The sequence below is a fragment of the Diplotaxodon limnothrissa genome, linkage group LG18 (assembly GCF_057381915.1).
Source record: "Diplotaxodon limnothrissa isolate DT_005_m linkage group LG18, D_limnothrissa_male_GT1.1, whole genome shotgun sequence".
NCBI lineage: Eukaryota > Metazoa > Chordata > Actinopteri > Cichliformes > Cichlidae > Diplotaxodon > Diplotaxodon limnothrissa.
In genome coordinates, this window is record NC_140613.1 from 16780096 (window position 1) to 16800288 (window position 20193).

The window sequence follows — 20193 nt, forward strand, 5'->3', positions numbered from 1 at the left end:
GGCGCCATTGGCAGGTAAACAACTGGAAGACAAATAAAACCACAATCCCACGAAGCCACCCAACTTTAACTGATAAATTATAAGCTAGCCGAGTGAGTGTGTGTGCGAGTTTCCTTGGTGCACACTCTGCAGCACAACTGCTCGGCCAGGATGACCTCAAATTAAAATAAATACGATCCGGCTCCAACAGGCTAGGTGGAGGCTTTTTTTGTTAAACTGTTATCCCTCCACCAGGCTTTGGACACGTATAGAACGAATCTAATAGTGGCTTAAATTATTGCTCAGTATGCTAATGTGGAAGCTTTCCATGTTTTGTGGGTTTTTGTGTTGCCAAAAATATCCAGGCGCATTAGTGAGGCCCAGAGAGCGCTCAGAGCTGACTGCTCTGCTGCTCAAATTTAGGTTCATTATAAAATAATCAGAGCGGTTGACGGGTGGCTCTGAAGGAGCGGCGTTGAGAAGCAGGAAGCATTCGCTCTCCTTTGCATAGCGACGGCTGCAAAGTTTGTGTGGATATGTGTGCATGTCGTGGGGAGATGCTTAGATGGCAACCGCCAAGAAATAAACAAGATCTTCCTGCATGCTTGTGTAGGTGTGTGGAAGTTCCTGTGTGTGCGTATCCACGTCCTTTGCTGTACATTTGTGCATGAATGAGTCCATATGAGTTTTTGTGTGTGTATGTGCGTAATTTCACATATGACACAACTCACCCATCCTCGGTGTTTGACTTTGGTAAGCAGCTTATCTGTCTGCCGTGTTAGTCTGTCTCAGGCTCTAACCTTTCGCTGCTTTTGCAGACAAAGGCCTGTTTTTGCCACCCCTCGATAAGGAAGGAGACAAAAGTAGCTCTCAAAGCAGCTGTGTCTCTAACGGCGTCCTTTGCGAGCGTGTTGCCGGAGTGACAAGGTTTCTCCCGCGGGGATCCTGGGAGTAAATGGGGAAGGTGGAACGGGGACGAGTGGGAGAATGAGGCAGTGTAAACATTTAGTCGTAACATGCCACCGCGTGCTAAATAAGCGCAGAGCATCAGGCGCGCTACACGCTTTCATGCCGCTGCTCTCGAAATCGTTTTGAGAATAAAGTTTGAATATTTCTGTGAAACTTGAAATCAGAGAAATGCTCTGTTTGCTCAATCAAACAGCAGTCAGGATCTTCTCTTTTTTTCCTCCTGTGGTGTTTAGATATTTGCTTGACTGCGTTTAACAAGCAACTCACACATGAACTGGTGTAGGATGCAGATTGTAGAAATTACGCCAATTAAACCAGCGAAGCGCTAATGATCTCATAGATCTCACCAACTTCCTCCATTTTTATGCAATCTTCCTCTCTTTTTTCTCCCCTTTTTTTCCAGATGGAAAAAAATGACTGGTGAGGCTTCTCCAAGAACTACTGATCGTTGACGTCGCTTCAGCCTTCAGCTCTCCCTCCGCAACTCGCCGAACCAGCACTATTAGCCATCAGGCTCCTGGATCGTTTGCATACAGCAACACAATGGCTTCTGCACTGCGGAGGTGTCCGGTGTTTCACTGCCTCCTGCTCCTTCTCTTTTGCTTTCACTGTTCACAAGGTGAGTTACCATGGAGTTGCACGGCAGAAAGTAGCGTTAATGTGCTGCTAGTCAACCTTTCAAGAAGCCACTTATTATTCAGCTTATTAATGTGTTGAATTTATTAGCACACATTGTTGTCGCCACACTAGAGAAGTGGAGAGCTGTTATGTAGCAAGGTTGCTGAGTTCTTCTTCAGTGGTTTTACCCTTGAAGTTTGAAAAAGGTCTTTCAAACACCTCGTATGGAACTCATTGAATATTCTTGGCAGCGCACGGACACTTTGACTGACACATTTCTTCACTTCCACAGTAACTCAAATGGTGTGTCCTTCCCCCAAAGCCTCATAACGACACCTTTTCTGCCGGATGAGCTGTGTAACAGATTATTTGAGTGTACTTTGAGGCACTGCAGCCGCAGAGGATTGATGCATTTTTTATTTGCACCTTAATCAGATTGTTCTGAGCAGCCTGTGTACTTGGAACCATCAAAAGCGGGGCACTTGATTCTGTGCCAGAGCGAGGAATTGGGAAGGAATGTGTCAGTGTTTTTAATTGTCTGCAGTGACATTTTTTTTGGTTACTTCCCTCACTTTTGATTAGTACATTTGGCTGTAATTACAAGTATTGTCACAAAACACTCCCATCAGTTCCATGCCCATCAAAACCACTGATGTTGGTATGTCTGCTTAATGATGATCATTATATTTTTCCCCCGTTTCAGTCCCATTGTAACGGGAGACAAAGTAAGCCAAAATAGCATGCTCGTGTGCCAAGCATTGATTACACATAGATGCTGAAGCACATTATTTTGGGGCTTCCTTTTGAATTTGGATCTTTCATTTTTCTCCCTCTCTCTCTTGCTGTTTTGTTCTGTGATAGATACACCCTACACTTTTATGTTATTCCTGGTTGTAGCGTACAGTTTTTTATTTTATATTAACAAAGGTAGCAGTGCAGTCTAGTATAGAGCAGGCTACCTCTTCAGTCTTTTTTTTTTCTTTGTAGATTAGCAATTTTAGATAATATGGAAGAGAGTCTTACTGAGGTACTTGAAGAATAGCCCTCTGATTTGGCCTGGCTTAGAAACTGAGCTGAATAGTCCTGTTGAATTTCTTAAAGAGGAATACTGCTTTGGTATGCAGAAAGTGCGGGTTTTGGGTTTCAGTTGATGTGAGGGCTCTCAGGCCTAAGAATGCATATTTGCCCATCCGTCAATAAAGGAATGTGTGTGTGTGTGTGCGTGCGTGCGTGCGTGCGTGTGTGTGTAGGTTCATCTGAAAACAATATCTGATTCTATCCACATGCCAGTCACCTTCAGCCAATGCAGCCCGGAGGGTTTTGCATCCCAGGGCTTATGATCTGCGTTTCCCTGAGAGTTCCTGCAAGCAAAACTCCACTTGATAATTACCTCCTGTCCCTCGCCAGGAGAGGCTATAATCAGGTTATGATTTTCACCCAAAACATTCCCCTTGCTTTGAAATGCTCGATGACATACCTGAAAAGAGGGTGATTTTTTTCACTCTACTGGTATTGACTTTCTCAGCCAGCGGGGAAGAAAAAACACCAGTTGAGCTCGGTTTCGGGCAGACTCGTGCAGAATCAAATGGAATTGACAGCATTATTTTTTTAAAGTGGCATTCACTTAGAGTTATATACAGCATATTTCTTTATTATAGTAATGTATAAAATGACAGTGTGTGTGTGTATGGGGGGGGGGACTAGGGAGTTGTTTCCTGAATCTGCAGCTCTGCACAGCTTTATCAAGTTTTATTGCATGTTTCAGCTTATTGTTTAGCTGCCTGTAATTTAACCCTGTAAAAAGCCTATGAACTATGAAATAATTACCAGGAAATGCTATTTTTTTTCTAAAAACGGACTGTTTATTGAACCTGCTGACATATCAGTTTGCATTTATGAGTTTTCATTTGCATCATTTTTGCTGCACCTGCCTTTTTGTGCTATTTATGGCTCGCATTTTGTTCATCTTAAACAAAAACATATGAGGGCATTAGGGTTAAAAAAACACAGATGATGGTGATCGGGGTTATAGGGTTAAATGTTAACTGCTCTAATAAAAGAGGCCAAAAAGAATGCTGCTAAAAAGCAATAGGAACCACTGATTCACCACCCAGACAGCAAACACAGAGTTACCAGAACCAAAAAACTAAAACAAGGCTAAATATTGGCTCTTACCACCCATAGACGATGAGGTGAAGAGGCAGACGTGAAGGCAGCAATGCTGGCTTTTATCCACACGTCACTTCCTGTGAATCTCTTATGTGTTTGTGTGTTTAGGTGAAGGCAGTTGTTTACTCCAACACTAATAAGAAAAACTTCTCTAAGCTGTGACCGAACTAGTGTCAATGTTTCAAACGCCACACTTTGCCTAATTCGCCCTGCATTTCTTCCACGATTATAAAACAGATCTATAAAATGACGCGTCTGCTGGAGTAAACTGGGGCATGCAGGTATCACGTTCGTTTCAGATGTTTCAAACCGCCTAGATTGCAGATATGAAAGAAGACGCCCGGATTCAAAGTGAGCAGCCACAAAGGTGGGGCGAGTGCACAGGTACACGCCTGCTGTGCCTGAATGAGAGCAGTTATCTAAGTCTTTAAAGTAAAGAGAGACAGATGTAAGGAGGGATTATGTCATGTAGTCAGTGTCAACACTTTCCGTTGGCTGTTGTGTTTGAATACCAAAGGAGAGCAGACAGCGCAGCCTTCGTATCAAAATATTGCACAAAAGAGGAATGTAAAAAGATTAAGTAGTTTATGTTTGATAGCTGTGCCGTATCTGCAGAGACGGAGGATCAGAGCAAAGAGGCAGTGTTTGTTTAGGTCCTAGAAATTGTTCCAGCATGACGAATGTGTGAACGAGAGGCATTAATATGCAGCGTGTTGAATAATCAAGTCGGCGGACTCGAGAGTCGTTTGTAAGGAAACTGCTAAATGGTGCACTGGAGTCGCCCTCCCTGCCCTAAAACAAAAAAGTTTTTTGCAACGTTATGCTTTTTGGTTTTCAGCCCCCGCTGCTCAGGATCACTCGCTGTTTGCTTCTCACTAAGAGAGTTTTTTTTTTTTTTTTTAAACTGTAAAATATTACTTAGTCGAACACACCAGCATGCCTGCGTTTCTCCCCCGAAAAGGTTGTAAAGGTTAATGTTACGTCTCAGCTCAACATTTGTCTCAAGCAGCGCCATACATTGTGCTGATGGAAGACCCTCCTTCGTGCCACACTGGTATTTGCAGTCCTGGGGTTGACTGAAAGGGGGAAGCTATTGTGCTGCAACTCCTCTCTGGCCCGGGGCCATACACATCCAGTCTGTCATCCATTGATATGCTTGGCTTGCCATTTTATAATTCATATTGAATGCTGCGGGTCCATGGTAGGGCGATCATGAATTATCAGCTAAACCATGGGAGATTCACAGATGACTGGTCAATCTGTGTGGTGAGAACAAGCACAGAGGAAGGGAAAAAAAAATCTGATATATCAGGCTTGCATGGAAATTTTTGGCCAGCTGGAAGCATTTCAAAAAATAAGGCAGGGGTTCATCATTTGAATTGAATGGACTTTGCTTCGTATTGAGAGGCACGCTGACACAAATAAATCGTCCCATTTCTCAGTCGCTCCCTCTCATTTGCTAATACAATTCTTTCTGCATTTTTGCCACAATCTCTGGTGCACGCGGCGTTTCGCTTTTCCGCGCCGCGGACATATTTCTGCACGACACAGCATTACAATATACTGTTTTAATAATAACCGAGGACCTGGAAAGTTTTAAATCATAGGAGAACGCGAAATTGAAATGAGCCAGAGTCGCATGAATCTTCGGGATCAGGATTTCGCTCAGAGGAAATGAAATACAATATCGCCCTCGATGGGGTCATCCTAGATTTATTGCAACAGCGATTTCCTGAGTGCGGTTTTTTGAGAGCGAGAGCCTCCTTTCCTCCACTGTGTGTTTAGACGTGATTGTAAAAGTCAGGCCGACGAACAAACACGTACTTTATGGGGCCGAGAGCTGCGCTTTTATGACAGTTTAATTTCAAATGTTAAGCGGGCCTTAAATTTCAATAGCATCTCAGAGTTGTTCACTTCACACCCCTTACGGTAACAAGTTGTATAAACAGCGGACCAGATGCCCACATGACGTCGTCCTTTCTTAAGTACTGTCTTCACGTGTATTCTTTCTTCTTTCCTTTATCGTTTTCTTTCCTCCGGGCAGGCTAATTCAAATAATAGATGAGCCCGACGTACAACCACAAAGTACTTTTCCTCCGATTCTAAACTTTTGGATTTGCTCAGTGTAAGTCGCTGCTTCACAGGAGGGTTCAGCTGTCATAACAAAGTAATGCATTTAATCTTGAAAGGAAGCAGAAGGGTTTCAAATAAAATCAATTCTACACTATAGGAAAGCAGCCGAGTCTCCCCCCCCCCCCCCCCCCCTTTCTTTCTTTCTTTGTATGTGAGAAGGTGTTTTGGATCTGAGACAAAATTATTTACGGAGACAACAAGAACCTGTCGGATTTTAGTGTTCCCAACACTTCTGAATAGCTGGAAGGCACGTCAGGACTAATTTATTTGAACAAAAAGCCAAACAAACATGCAAAAACAAAAGCAGCTATATAGCATTAAACACCAAAGGGAGACTGTGCAAAAGCAACAAAAGCAGGTTGCTGCTATGAATACCTGCAACTTTTTTTTTTTTTTTACACTGCCACTCCAGGCGTTTTTTCCCCCCTGTTATCACAGCATACATTTTGGGCACTAATTTGTTAAGGACAGCTTGATGATGGCGACGCGCAGTGCATGTACAGAACAAGGCCATTTGAACAAAAACCTGGTTGTTGTTAGAGAGCGAGGGAGGCTACAATTATAATTACCCTGTGTGAAAATTGTTCAAAAATGATGCATTTGTCTCTACCTGTCTTTGTCGCTCCTTATCAGAACTGTCACAACAGCTCAGGTCTCACATTTTTGTTACTGCCGCTTTACACAGTAAATGGTGGTGTTAAAACTAATGTTGACAGTGGGGAAGGGATGGCAATCAATAAAAGAAATTACAAAGGATTCGGTAAAAACGAGCTTTTCGTGGCTCAGTTGTGCGTTTCGCTGCCTTTGCCGACTTTCAGAAGCGTCCTCTGAAGTCAGAGCGATATTTAAATATGACCTGGAAGTGGGTACGCTGCCACTGGTCTTATTTAATTAATTTTGCATCGCTAATGGTCATATATGATGTGAATCAATGTGTTTGATGTGTGTTGGGGTTTCTGTCTCTCGGCGCCTGCAGTCTTACTCTCACTACAGGCCATGAATGCTTCTCTGTTGCATTCACTGTATTAGTAATCTCCTCAGGCTGAGGGTCTGTGTCACCTGCAAACAAAAGGCCACCAGCCGATTTGCAGGTATAAACAGTCTAAGATAAGGAAGCCCTCTCCTGCCGTGCAGGAAATTGAATAAGTACACTGCAAAAAAAAGTCAGAGAAACAGCTAAGCACAAAGAACATTTTTGTTTGCCTTGCTCTATCAGTATTGACCTCCTCCTTGTAGTGTATATCCCTATTGAATGTGCAAGGCACAATGCCCTCATCGAAGATGAGGTGCAGGAAACTGTCTGTCATCAAGCCTCCCGCCACCCCCACCCCCCCACAGCAATCTGTGCATCTCTTATCAGTGCTCCTGTTTTCCACTCGCATTCAGCGGTATGCCGGTGGAAGGGAACGGGCAAGGTCATCACGCTCAAGTCAATCAAAGTGGTCAGTGTTGCAGTGATAGCAGGGGGCTATTGCTAAGGAATGTGTTCTTTTTTTTCATTGACTTTCCCGGTAAATCTGAAAGGCTTCAAAGGCCACAAAAGCTTTCTCTGTTGCCCAGTACAGTACATATATATAGATCCACGACGCCCAGAAATCTTTTATCAGGAGTAATGGCTGCCAATAAAGAGGTTACTGCTCAAAGGCACTGAAGAAAATACTCAGAAAACATTTCTTTTTTGTGTCAAAGTAACAATTTTTCGATAGAACTCAATAAAGCAAAAAGACCTCAAGCCAGAGCATTATACAACCAAATACCCTAATAGATGCAGAGCCAGCACTTCACATGCCAGCAGATAAGCTAGTTTAAAAATTGCTAGCTTTGCCGCTTTCGTCCAGTGACCCTTGCAGATGGTGATCAATATTATGTCAAAACTGAAGTGAAAACAAGAAATACTAACAAGGAAGGCATTGTTGCCCATAAAATGCTAGCGTTCTGCTATTACATGCTTGGCGGGTTAAGAATTCTAATGTGGGAGACACACTCCCCTCGGTGGCACACATTTCTGAACAGAAACTTCAAAAGAGTTTAGGAGCGTGCTGATCCCAAATCAGTAGAAAACAAAAGAAGCTGCTTGTGTCTGGTAGCTTGAAATTCTTTGCTATTGCCTCATTTGATGTGCAGTATCCACATGATGAATGCTGTGGAGTGGCTGCTGAGGGTCAGTGATGCTTACACTAAACAACAACAACAGCATTAAAAAGAAAGTGGTCATTTGTCTTCAGTGTCACATTTTTTGGCATATAGGTAGTAGTATCGCCCGCTTCATTCTGGACCACCCCGCGAGTGGGAGTTCTCCCATGTTCAGAAATTTTCTGGTGCTGGTCTGTCAACGGTATTTATATTACCGCTTTTATTTTGCAAGCACACATGGGTGTGACCAACACATTTTTTGAATTATGATGACTTGATGTGCCAATCCAGCCCTCGTGCAAAATATCAAATAGAGTAGGAGCTCTAGCAAGATGAACACTGTTCAATGGATCTCAGGATGCATGCTGAAGACATTACTGATTTAAAAAGAAATCCCCCATTAATCTAACCCAGCACAGACTGAGCTTTAATTGCGTTAAAAACTGTATGTTAGTGTGCATTGACTCTGCACTAAATGAAAAACGCATGTCAAAATAAAAGATGCATGAAAGGGTTTTTCAAAAAAATATATTTTTCTCATGCACCAACAAAAGCCTCAAAAGAATATTGTGCTGGGATGAAACAGAGAAACACAATTTCATGCCAAAACGAGTACTAAAATTGCTCTGCACCACCTCATCTGCATAAACGCAGCCTGAGTTACCACTCCATCCACTTCGCCACAAGTGGGTTTTTTCAGATATACGAAAATACCAAAATGGACTTGTTACAAACAGAAGTGATAGAAGTGCGAATGTGTTAAAGACTACTGCAGGCTGGGAGTCCGCGTGAAGAGTAATTCCGCGTCTCTTATCAGAATTGTCGCTTCATTATCGTCTCAAGGCCCTGATCTCTGTCCCTTGTCATTCTTGTACTCTCTGACTCATTATTCGTGTCATCCGTGTTCCAGTTGCAGCCTTTTCTGACACCGTGTCAATGTGACGTCCAGAGTAAGCCTCCTGGGCTGTGCTCGGTACAGGCAGGGCTGAGTGAAGGAAGTAGGGGTTGATTAGGAGGGAGAAATGGGGAGATTCTGCCACAGCAAACAAAAACAGAGACACAAGCATGAGATGGAGACAATCCCACATCCTCCTTCATTTTCTCTTCCCCTGCTTCCCCCCCTCAATCCCCACCCTCAGGGGGGCACCTGACTTACTCCGAGACATTTTCTTGAGTGGAAAATCCAGCTGGGGTTTAAGTGCAGACTTGCTTTAAGTCACCTCTCTTTCTTTGTGTTTCATCAACTCCCCTGAAGAGATGCAACAATATGTTAGATATTGAACAAGCAATGAACTAATTCTGTCAAAGTGGCACTCTCCCAGGAGCATATAGGATTTTTTTTCTATCTTCCAAGTCGAGCATCTTTTTCTAAAATGTTTAGCCTTCGTGACAGTTATTTGTAATTTCTAAGAAAAGCCTTGTTTGCTCAGTAGACAATACAAGGTGTCGAATTATGCTTTCCTTTAATCTGACTGATGTATCCATGGACCAAATAAAACAAGACATTCCATTTAGTTCCATCTCTCCAGCTGAAAATTCCCTGTCATGACGTGCATTACACGCTGACCCTCTTTGCATTTAGCAGATTATTAGTAATGTAATGATGCCCCCCTCTTCCCGAGCTGCTTGTCTTTGATGTGTGCCCACGGGGTCAGGGTTCATCCTACCAATCGACTGAGGAGCGAACCCTGATTTTCTGAGGCAAATTAAGACAGAGTCATTATAGCCTCCACTTTCTGATTTTTTTTTTTTTTTCTTCAGTTCTTGCCCCATGAGGGAAATTCTTCATCTGCAGTCTTCTGCAGCTGAGCCGGCTGTTCTGAAGAGGCAAAAATAATCCACCATGTCGACTCGCATCACTTGTGGCAAAACTGAAACATTTTCTGAGAGTTTTGTAATCCCAGAGAGTGATTTCTGCAACATCAAAATAAAGTAGGCTGTGCATTTCAAGTATTTTGTTTTTGCCAGAAGTTACATCCTTAAAGGTACAGTCAGTTAATTTTTTTTGAGGTTATTTAACAGAAAAAAAGGATACCGTACTTAAAAATCTAAGTATTAATTACAAACTTGTAATTAATCTATTAAAAATTCATGGGAGCAAGCGTTGGTCTGTGGAAGGTGCCATGTTTACCCACCATATTTGAATACAGTGGCCAGGAAGGACGTCTCCCTTCTGACTGATAACGTTTTACTCATGTGTCTTGAGACCGACCACATACGCAGCAGGCCAAAGTCAGAGAAAAGAAGTCCTAGGTGTTTTTGTGCTGTAGAGGGACATTTAAACTCGTGCCTCTAACTTCAGACGCTATTTAGGATCATACCTATGTTTTACCATCGGAGAAGGACTTCCCTTTACCAAAGAACTAAAAATCCTAAACAGGCTTATTTATTCCTGATATTGTCACTATTTCTTATTGTTAGCAGATTAGACATGCAAACCTCCCACCCATCTCCGCTGACAATGAGCCAGCTAAACGACAACAGGAGCTATAAGCTAAAAATCCAGTTAGGGATGTTCTTTCCCCCTGATAAACAGTTTGATTATATTCTTATGTCACATAACAGTTTATTCAGTAAACATCAGAGTAAAATGTTAGATCCACTTCAAGACAGTTTCACTAACGCTGGCTAACAGCAGCTAACAGCAGCTAACAGAGGCTAACAGCAGCAAAAAAAAAATGCCAGTGCTTATAAACAGAGAAGCTTTCATATCCTCATCAACACAAATCAGTTATTGTGAACTCTCCTGTTGCTCCCTCGCTCCTGTTTCAGGGCCAGTTGCATGCTGTTTGATTTATGGAGGACTGCAGACAAGCATGTTTGCATGGGTTACGTAGCCTTCTGTGCAGACAAATACCAATGCAAACTAACACAAACGCAGTGCCATAAAATAGACTTAATCCAGGGGTTTCCCCACATAGAGAAGTTTAGTAGTGCATTATGTGTCTCCGTTTCTGCTTTGTTTTGCATATAAAGTAATGGTTAACTTGAGTGTGTATAAATTGTTCTTACCAAAGCCTGCAGATGTGTACACGGTTGGTCAGTTGGACCAGTTTTGTGTTTAGATTCCTTGAATTCACAGAGGGGGGGGAAGAGGCTTTGAGCCAGATGACTGGTTGTCTGCAGCTTTCTATTCAATTCAAATGATTTTGACAGACCAGGACAGGCAAATGGTTAAAATGATGGAGTGAACATGTTAGTCTCTACATGTTACAGTCAGTTTTAACAAGCAGGATGATATCAGAAAAAAGCAAATGAAGAATTATAATATTATTTTATACAATATGTAGCAGAAACAGCTTTCTGGCATTGATAAACATCAATAACTGTCTTTAAAAGTCACAATGTGTCATTTCCACATGTTATATATGGATTTAAAAATAGGATTGTTTTATTCAGTGGTCCTTGGTGAGCATGTTGACAGATTTTGTTAGTTTTGAAAAGAGCAAGAAAAATCTATTTAATTTTGTTCAAGTTTCAGTTGGTAAAGATGGGAAGCCAAGATATTAAGGAAGTCTTTTGGAGTGCATGGACCTACATTGCATTGTGTAGACTTCATCCTTTGCATGGGACTGTAAATGCACTGTAAGTGTTTTCTCCATGAAGAAGAAGCTTTGAGGTTTTCTGTTTTATTTGCTGTGGGATCTTGTTGGGCCAAAAGATGCAAAAGCCAGATCCTGCCAGCAAGTGTCTCTCCCACACACTCACACACACAAAAGGGTGAGAGGTTGGGTACCCTGGGAAAATCTTGAAAAGTTCTTGTGCAGCTAAATTTAATATACATTTTGTTCTGTGGCTGGCTTCCCTGGTTTGTGCCAGGTCATTTTTAAACATAAGCGGAGTCTTGCTCCATGTTAAAAGTGCGATGGTGTCATCACCTTTACACGGAGCGTCTGCATTTCACGATGTTTTCGTTATTTATTTATTTTTAATGAGAATTAAGACCGAGGCGAGGAAAAAAAACCCCTACTTTTTTCTATTTATGGTTTTGCTGCTCCCGTTACAGAGGAAATATTACATGGCTGCATCAGGTGTGATATGGATCTAGCGCACTCTAAACGGATCCACCTGAGGAGTTAAGAGGCAGCAGCGGAGTCTGTCACGCTTAGCCTCAGCAAAATGACAAATCCTTCTCCTTAAACCCCCTCAACGAGACATGCACCAACATGGAGCACGTGATTTCTTTTTCTCCCCCCACCTCCTCCTCCTGATCTCTTTCTTCGCCTCAATATAAGAAATAAATTTAAGAGATGAATCAGAGAAAAGGCAATGAGCAAGAATGCAAAAAAGAAAAAAAAAAGTGGAGATTTTTGAAGGGGGAGTGCTGAATGCGTGTACCACCAAAGAGAAAAGGGATATGACTCAGAGCGCTTCATCTAACCACAAATGGACTCGGTCCTATATTGCCAGTTTCTATTTTAAAATTCTTATATCGGAATCAAGAGTGTCTGATAGCAGTTGTCTGGGAAAGGCGGGCGTGGTTTGTGGTCTTGTCTGACACTGTCTTTAGAAACACTTCCCAGCAAAGGTGGACCAGAGCTGGGACTTAAGTGTCATGGGAAACGGTGCCATATGTCCACGTTGATTTCCCGGTGTTTCAGCGCGTTTTGACAGTTGGAATGAAATATGATCTGCCGGTGGCGCAGCGAAGAGTTCTCGGGGTGTTGTCTGTATTTGAAAAGCAGGTGTTACTTTGTAAATCCCAAATCTCCTTTCTCATCTCCCACCTCGCTCCCGGCTTGTCTCTCACATCTGATGGGTGGTCATGTTCTGCATTTGGGAACATTTTAGGCAGCATCGCCGGATGCCTCACAAATTGAGGGATGGGGAAATAAAAAAGACTTTGCCTGCTGCCTTTGGACCGTGCAAGCTGAATTAGACCCAACTTTTGAGTTTGTTAGTTGAGAGGCATGTGCATAGACAGCAAAGGGTACTTGTGTTTTAATTAATACATGAAAGAATTACCGCAGTGGTCTCTTGATTTTTTTTTATGAGCTATTTTTTTCCCTCTCCTTGGCCAGCAATCAGAAAGTTCCCCTGAGCAGATTAGAAATACTTCAGTAAAGAACAAAGAAGCTGGGAAAAAAAGAGGCAAAATATTAAGAATTCAAATGAGACTTTATTATTTTCTCCCCCCCTTCCCAGTGAATATCTTTACTCCACTAGAGCAAAACCTGCTCTGTGACCACTCGGATATTGGATTATGGATGCATCTCCCACCGTTGGAGCAAAAGCTTGACTCCGAGATTTGCTCTTTCTTCCAGAGATGTCGGCTACCAGTAGTATGGGGAATGAAACAATATGAAAAGACAAACAATCCTGAAGTACTCCTGCTGTGACCTCTGTGGGGGCACTCTTATTTGACTAAAGGCTACACCCTCCTTTATGCTGTGGAGAAAGCGTCCCTGTCAAACCGAAGCCCAGAACAATGGGGGCCAGCCTCGGGGAAACAGGGCCATTTGCATGCAGCTGTTTGCCGTTTCCCGGACCACAAAGGCCAATCAAAGGATCCTTAATGGAGGATGACAAGCGTCAGCCAACGCCTTTGCTCTCTGTCTGTGCCAGCCCTCGCCGCTCTGTCTACCCTCCCAAAGTGGCCCACGTTTTGTTTTTTTTTTCCGATCGGGCATTCCTTAACTTTTTTTCTCTCTCTCAAATTCAAATTCAAATTCAAATTCAAATTTTATTTGTCACGTACACAGTCATACACAGTACGATATGTAGTGAAATGCTTGGACAACTGCTCGTGACCTAAAGAGAACAAAAAAGGAAAAGGCTATGAATAAGATAGGAAATAAATATGAAAAATTAAAAAGGGTAAATTTAACTAGGAAGGAATAAAATATAAATTAAGGTTAAAAATGAAATAACTGTACAACACAAATTAGTCCTGATGCCGTGGCCTTTGAAGGGTTAAAGGTTGGTCACGACAGCACTCTTGAGAGGGAATGCTCAGAGCAGCAAAGATCACCCCGAACATGTGTGTTACGGTCTGCCGCGTGCAGTCGCCAAATGGCGATACCTCGACACCAAACCTCCATTATCTTTTCGCTTCATCTCCAGGGTTTTAAGAGCCACGGAGTGTAAGTCTGTGGATGGTTTTAGATGCACCCATCTGAGCCACAGTGCCACTTCCAATTTCAAGGGTGTTGATAGAAAACAAAATATGTATTATGAGGGGGATTGTCACCAGTGAATTATAGGCTGTCAACTGGAGAAGCCAAAGAAGAAGAAGAAGAAGAAGGAGGGGGAAAAAAATCACCCAGAATGCAACATATTGAGAAGCAGTCCCAGCCCTTGCTTTGCTCTCTTGAGCTCAATAGACAGCTTAGCAGGCAGGTCAGGGGGAGGAATCTGAAAAGCTACTTTCCTCTCGCAGTCACTCACTGACCAGAATGCATGATAAGACTTCATGTCAACAAGGCCAGGAATAGAGATCACAGCCAATTATAGCCAAGTCAAAGTGGTTACCATGGCTAAACATAATTCAACTCTCTCAATAATTTTGCCATTTCAAGTTAATCTGAGGTACGGATACATTTGGAGCAGTCTGTTCTCTGCAGTGTTTGTGTTATGGATTTTTCCTGCAGTTTTCTCTACACCGTTTTTTTTTTCTTTTTTCTTTTTCCTGCAGCTGGTGCCCTTCTGTCGCAATCTTCAACTGCTGCAAAGTTGAACAGTCAAAGCACAGAACGCGAGATGAAAAGCTTTTCATGCCTCCCTAAGACATTGACATTTGTGCACACAAACAGTCTTCCCCCTCCTCTCCAGAATCTCGCAAAAGTTGTTTAAACCGAGAAAATCAACACGAAAGGATACCGACACCCAGAAACCTCTTATTGGCACAAGGTTTTTCCTTCATAGCCGTGTTTAAATCCTAAAATCTTAAGCGAAACCCAATTAAGTCGACCGAAAATATTTTACTTTGAATTCGGCTCTGTTCTTCTTCCTACAGTACCAAAAAAAAATAAAAAATAAAAACCATTATATGTATTTTAACTTTTTTAGACAGATTTGTCATTACTTGCCCAATTACAAGTTGACAAGACGGTCATTAATGAGGCCGAGACTATCTACAGTTTGGAAAAGAAGCAATTTGTTCTTTAGGCCGCCAGTACGGTCTAGATACTCCCCCTAATTGATGTACTGTTAGCCTATAACCAGAGAAATCTATACAAGCGAGGGAGGAGGATGCCGCCGAGGCACAGGCCTAATCAATCGTTAGGCTTCTGTTGACAACAGCATGCTATCATGCCATAGCGGTCTGATAGATAGGCAGAGTAGTCAGTGGACAACCAGAGAAAGGAGGTTACAAAAGGCAGATGGCGTGTGCGTGCGTGTGTGTGTCCACGAGGGTGTTTCAGCCGAAAGACTCGTCTCCCTGCTTAGAATTTTAAAACCCAATGAAATGCATTCTTTCTGTCTGTCCTCTCTAGCTGCCGTGATAAACCCGTCACTCCTTCCATGAGGAATGGCAGGCAGACCGATCATTAGTCTTTGCAGCAAAGCCGACGACTTCTCTCTGTGTTTTATCATCCGCCATTCTGGACAGGTTTTCTGAAAGGTTTGGGTAATTGTAGTAGTTATTGGGAAAGATGGAGTGACCCCGCAGCCCTCCACTTATGGCTCGGCTACAATGACGTCTCCTAATGAGGTGATAAACAGTCCAGCTAAGCAGAATCTACTGGCCATTAGATAGATCATGGTATTATAATGAAATGTCTAGTGGCCGAATGCCAGAGAATTTATACCATTAGTTTCATATTTTGCTGTCCTGCTACCGCTTCTAGTGTGTGCAGGAGTTTTTCCTAATGCACAATGACTTTAACATTATATTCTCAACAGTGTGTGTTTCACAGATGTTATTTTTTTTGTCTGTTTGCTGGTGTGACATGTACAGAGTGACATAGAATATCATTATAACCGGGGCCAGGCACAGCGGGCTGGAATGGCTAGCAGACGTGTGTGTTGGGGTTTAAGGGTAGGAATTTCAAGCCCGAATCACTTCAGCTTTGAGCAGTTCAGACAATGCTAATTGCATCAGACCCTGACTGTCAAAAGTGTGAGGATAATTAGAGTGAGGGGGCAATGTGAACCCGGGGTGGTAAGTGTTAGTACATGACAATGCTCAGAAGCCAATGGGAGCATGGAAAAAGGTAACAGGCTGAAAGGAGGGCTAATTAGGAGAGAGCAGTGCAGAAAATACAAATGGTAGCTGCCCCCTCAGGGGCCCACCATTGCTGCAAACAACGGCGATTATTGGCAGTTCATGCAGCGCTCTGCTTGCACTTCTTAAATGGAACACATTTCCATGTTCTGCTTAGATTTTACCTAATTGTTTTCTCAAAATTGCAGACAGTTATGTTTTTTTTTTCTTCCTTTCTCTTTCTTTCGTTTTTTTTTTTTTTTTTTTGTAGTTCGGATCATTTTAACCCCACATAATGGATCTTTTTCTTTTGCTTTCTCCAGTTTTGTTCCCTCTCTCTTTGTAAATCATATCTGTGGCTCCACTCTATTCGTGATGCAGCAGTTTATTACTTAGGGGAAGAAAAAAAAGTTAGAAAACGAAATGCTGAGAAATAACCTGTCCCAGTGTAATTTGCTGAAAGGAGGCAGAGATTTGAATGAAATAGTTAATATTCCCCTTAAAGCAGAGCTATTTGGCTGCGCTCCATCTATAGATTTTTCCTCCTGTGTGGACTCCAGACTGTCCCCTGTTCGATTGCCGGCACTGTAAAATGGATTATATTACACTCCTTTCTGCTGGGATTTTTGCCCTTTTTCCTCCTCTTCTTCTTCTTCTTCTTCTTCTTCTTTACAGAGCAAGAAAAGCAAAAGAAACAAATGCTGGGGTGGAGGTCTCTAACGACCGTAAAACAAACTATTCTCTGTCCAGTTCAGTTTGGCTCTGCGGTGGTTGTTCTCTATAGGTGGAGACCTTCCGGATGCACTGTGGCCTTTGTATTTGCTCAAGAATTTATGAGGTTACCATTGGTCTCCAGTGATTCAAAATTTGATGTCTTAGCCAAAAGGCTTAGACCACAAAGCGATGGAGACATGAATTGTTTCGTCTTTCCCCGGTCCTATATCGCGTGTAATGGCCCTTCTGTTTAAAACTGTGGTAAACATTGGACTGCTGTTGCCTATTTATTTTGCGCCAGCGGATTTTTACTGCATGATGTGTGGTCTTATTGTATCAAGAGCAGTGATCCTTTTAACTCGTTCTTTTTTTCCCCCCCTGATTTAATGTGCTTCTTCTCTGTCTCCGTGCGTCTCACCCTCTGTCAGGGTTCAGCCGAGCTGCCTTGCCTTTCGGGCTGGTCCGGAGGGAGCTCTCATGTGAAGGATATGCAATTGATCTCCGCTGCCCGGGGAGTGATGTCATTATGATCGAGACGGCCAACTACGGCCGGACTGACGACAAGATCTGCGATGCTGACCCGTTCCAGATGGAGAACGTCCAGTGCTACCTCCCCGACGCCTACAAGATTATATCACAAAGGTAAAAAAAAAAAAAAGACAAAACTCTGTCATGAAAGGGCGGATCTTATTTCACAAACACAACCAGGAGCTGAGGACTAAAAGTAAGGCTCTCGTTTTTTTGTTTTTTTTCCCCGTTCCCCCTTCTCTCCGCGCCAGACATTCCCTCGCACAAAAGAACTGTTAAAATTATCGCCCCACTCGTGCAGCCACCTACATACCGGACAATTAATCGACATCTCACCCCTTGTTAAATGTAATTTGTTCGTCCATTGACGAGATTATGTAGGTGGCATTTGAAATTTTCGAAAACTGGGGTGCACATTAATTCTTGACAGGCAGGAATTGACATCCGTGCTGCAGAGCTCTTCAAACCAGCTGCGCGTTGTTGCCTCTGTTTGAGTCATAATCAGCGTAGCTCAGAGAACTGCGAGTCACATGAACACCCTCTTAATTCCCTATCTGGAACATTGGGCTTGGTTTGTTCAAACACTTGTAGTGCATTGAAGTGGCTTTGCCTCAGGTAGTGAGCAATGCCCATCATCATGCCTTTTATCCTGGTTACCCTCTCACAGGATGCTGCCTCTCTGTCAAATGACATCACAGCAACACTTTAGCTCCACTGCTGCTTACCCCTAGAGGAGTGTGTGTTTTTAAAGGGCACTGGATGAACTATTCATAAATAGTAACCAGCACAGTTCATCTTCTAATGCACTGCTCTGTCTTTAACCGCCCCCCCCCCGTGCACTAGCTTCTGAGCATCATCACCCACCATCTCAGACCTCTGGGATTTTTCCCTGCTTCGCTCTCTTCTGTATTTACTCCCATGAGGGATAGATCAAATCCAGCAATCTTATTCTGTCTTTCTAAATTTACAGCACCGCCTCAGTACGCTCACATAGTAACATGCTGCTGACAGTGTCCATGCCCCTCGGTTTGACTGCAACCTGCCACACTGTGCGCCACATCTGTTGACAAGTCAGACTCTCACTCGCCGAAGCTACACTTCAAACTTATCTCAATTGAAGATTCCCTGGAGGCAGTGTGCGAGTGAAGGCTTTGAGAAGAGTCTGCACCACAAGCCCTTAACCAGAATTATTCTAATGATTCAGATCAGAGGAAATGGGCTCCTGACCGTAATTAAAGTTGATGTGATAACTGGGGATGTTAAAGCAGTCACAAAGCTTTGGCAGACACTGATCAGCCCTCCTTCAGTCTGCAGGAAACCAGAACAAGAACAACTAAGACAACATTGACACAGACTCCCCTGCCAGAATCATCAAGATTAACAAAAGGCAATAGCTCCACGGACATAAACAAACATATTAAACAAGATTGGGGAGACAGAAACAGTGGGGAGCCTGCTGCACAGAGTGGCAGTTTTTGCCGGTTTGGAAATTGCGATAGAAAGTATTCATCAACCGCCTGTTTTTCCACAACAACAACAAAAAACCAACTAACAGGAATCAAATGGCTTGATTTTCAGCATCTACATCAAAGTGTTTTGTCAAGTGAAATGTTTTGTTGTTCACGCAAAAAAGTGTTTGGATGAAAGATGCATGAAGGAACTGATGGAACCTCAGGTTTGTAGGTCACTTTAATAAAACTTTTACCAGATCAAAGGTGCAGCGTTTTCATGCGAGACTTCAAGGACTTTCATTAGATTGTGCTCGGTGCAATAAAGATTGCATGCAGTGATTTCAGCTGCAGTTTAAAACAGAGGAAGACTGTCAGGATGCTTAGCAACAACACATCTGCTGTTCTCCAGAGCACTAGGACTAAAACTTAAAGCTGAATAAATGCCACAGTGGGTTCATTAGTATTTATATCCTTTACTTGAAGGTACACCGATCGATATTTTGTAGTTACAATGAATCAAGCGATAATGTGCAATGTGAAGGGTTTTCTCTTGTAACGATGAACCCTTCAGAGCATCGGCCCCCAACTCTCCAGTTATCCCTCCGTTCATCTTTTAACTCCTGGCTTTGGTTTCCTGGACTGCATCAGACTCACTGCACGTCTCTGTCTGTAACCACAGGCTGTATATAAATGATGGAAGTAGCCACCATGATAGTGAAGTCCCATTATGAGGCTTTGAAATGAGCATCTTGGCCATCTTGACGTTCTTAGACCGGATCTGGATCTGACAGAGAAATCGACCATCCATTTATCTATTCATCCATTTTCTTAACCACTTATCCAATTCAGGGTCACGGCAGAGCTGCAGCCCATCCCAGCTACAGGGTACACCCTAGACAGTCCATCATGGCCTCATTAAGAGAGTGTTTTTACTGCGGTCATAAATCAAGCGAGCAGCGGGGTCATTTCAGTACAGTTTGACCTCTTTTTGCAACCAGGAGTCACCCACTACTGACCGACCATTATCCAAAATGCAAGTTTACACGACAGCTACACTTTAGACAATGCTAAGGCACTTCCATTTTTATATACAGTCTGCATCTCCAACAAACGACTCAGTGAAACACACAAGTCCTCAGCTGGAGACCCATATAATTATAGCTGCAGGTAACAGAGACCAAAACAGCGCTTAAAGGACACCAAATGATCTCTAATGTTTCAGCGCTTTGTGTAGTTAGGCAGGCGTTTCTGTATTTTTCTACCCTTATTTGACCAAAAAGTGGGGAAAAAAACAAAAAGTGGCACCCACGCTACAGCTTTTAAGAGCAGATCGCTTTTCATTTAGAAACTCCT

At 42.8% G+C, this 20193-nt stretch overlaps 1 protein-coding gene across 2 annotated transcripts in view; it reads left to right on the top strand.

Moving 5' to 3' along the window:
* Window positions 1-1450: 1450 nt before the first annotated feature.
* adgrl2b.1 (adhesion G protein-coupled receptor L2b, tandem duplicate 1) overlaps window positions 1451-20193 on the top strand; it is a 71360-nt gene continuing 52617 nt past the window's right edge. For both annotated transcript variants that reach the window (XM_085378818.1, XM_085378817.1), the window contains exons 1-2: window positions 1451-1567; window positions 17290-17503. In XM_085378818.1, the coding sequence (XP_085234944.1) occupies window positions 1492-1567; window positions 17290-17503 (290 nt within the window). In that variant the 5' untranslated portion in view covers window positions 1451-1491. The remainder of the gene's footprint in view (window positions 1568-17289; window positions 17504-20193) is intronic.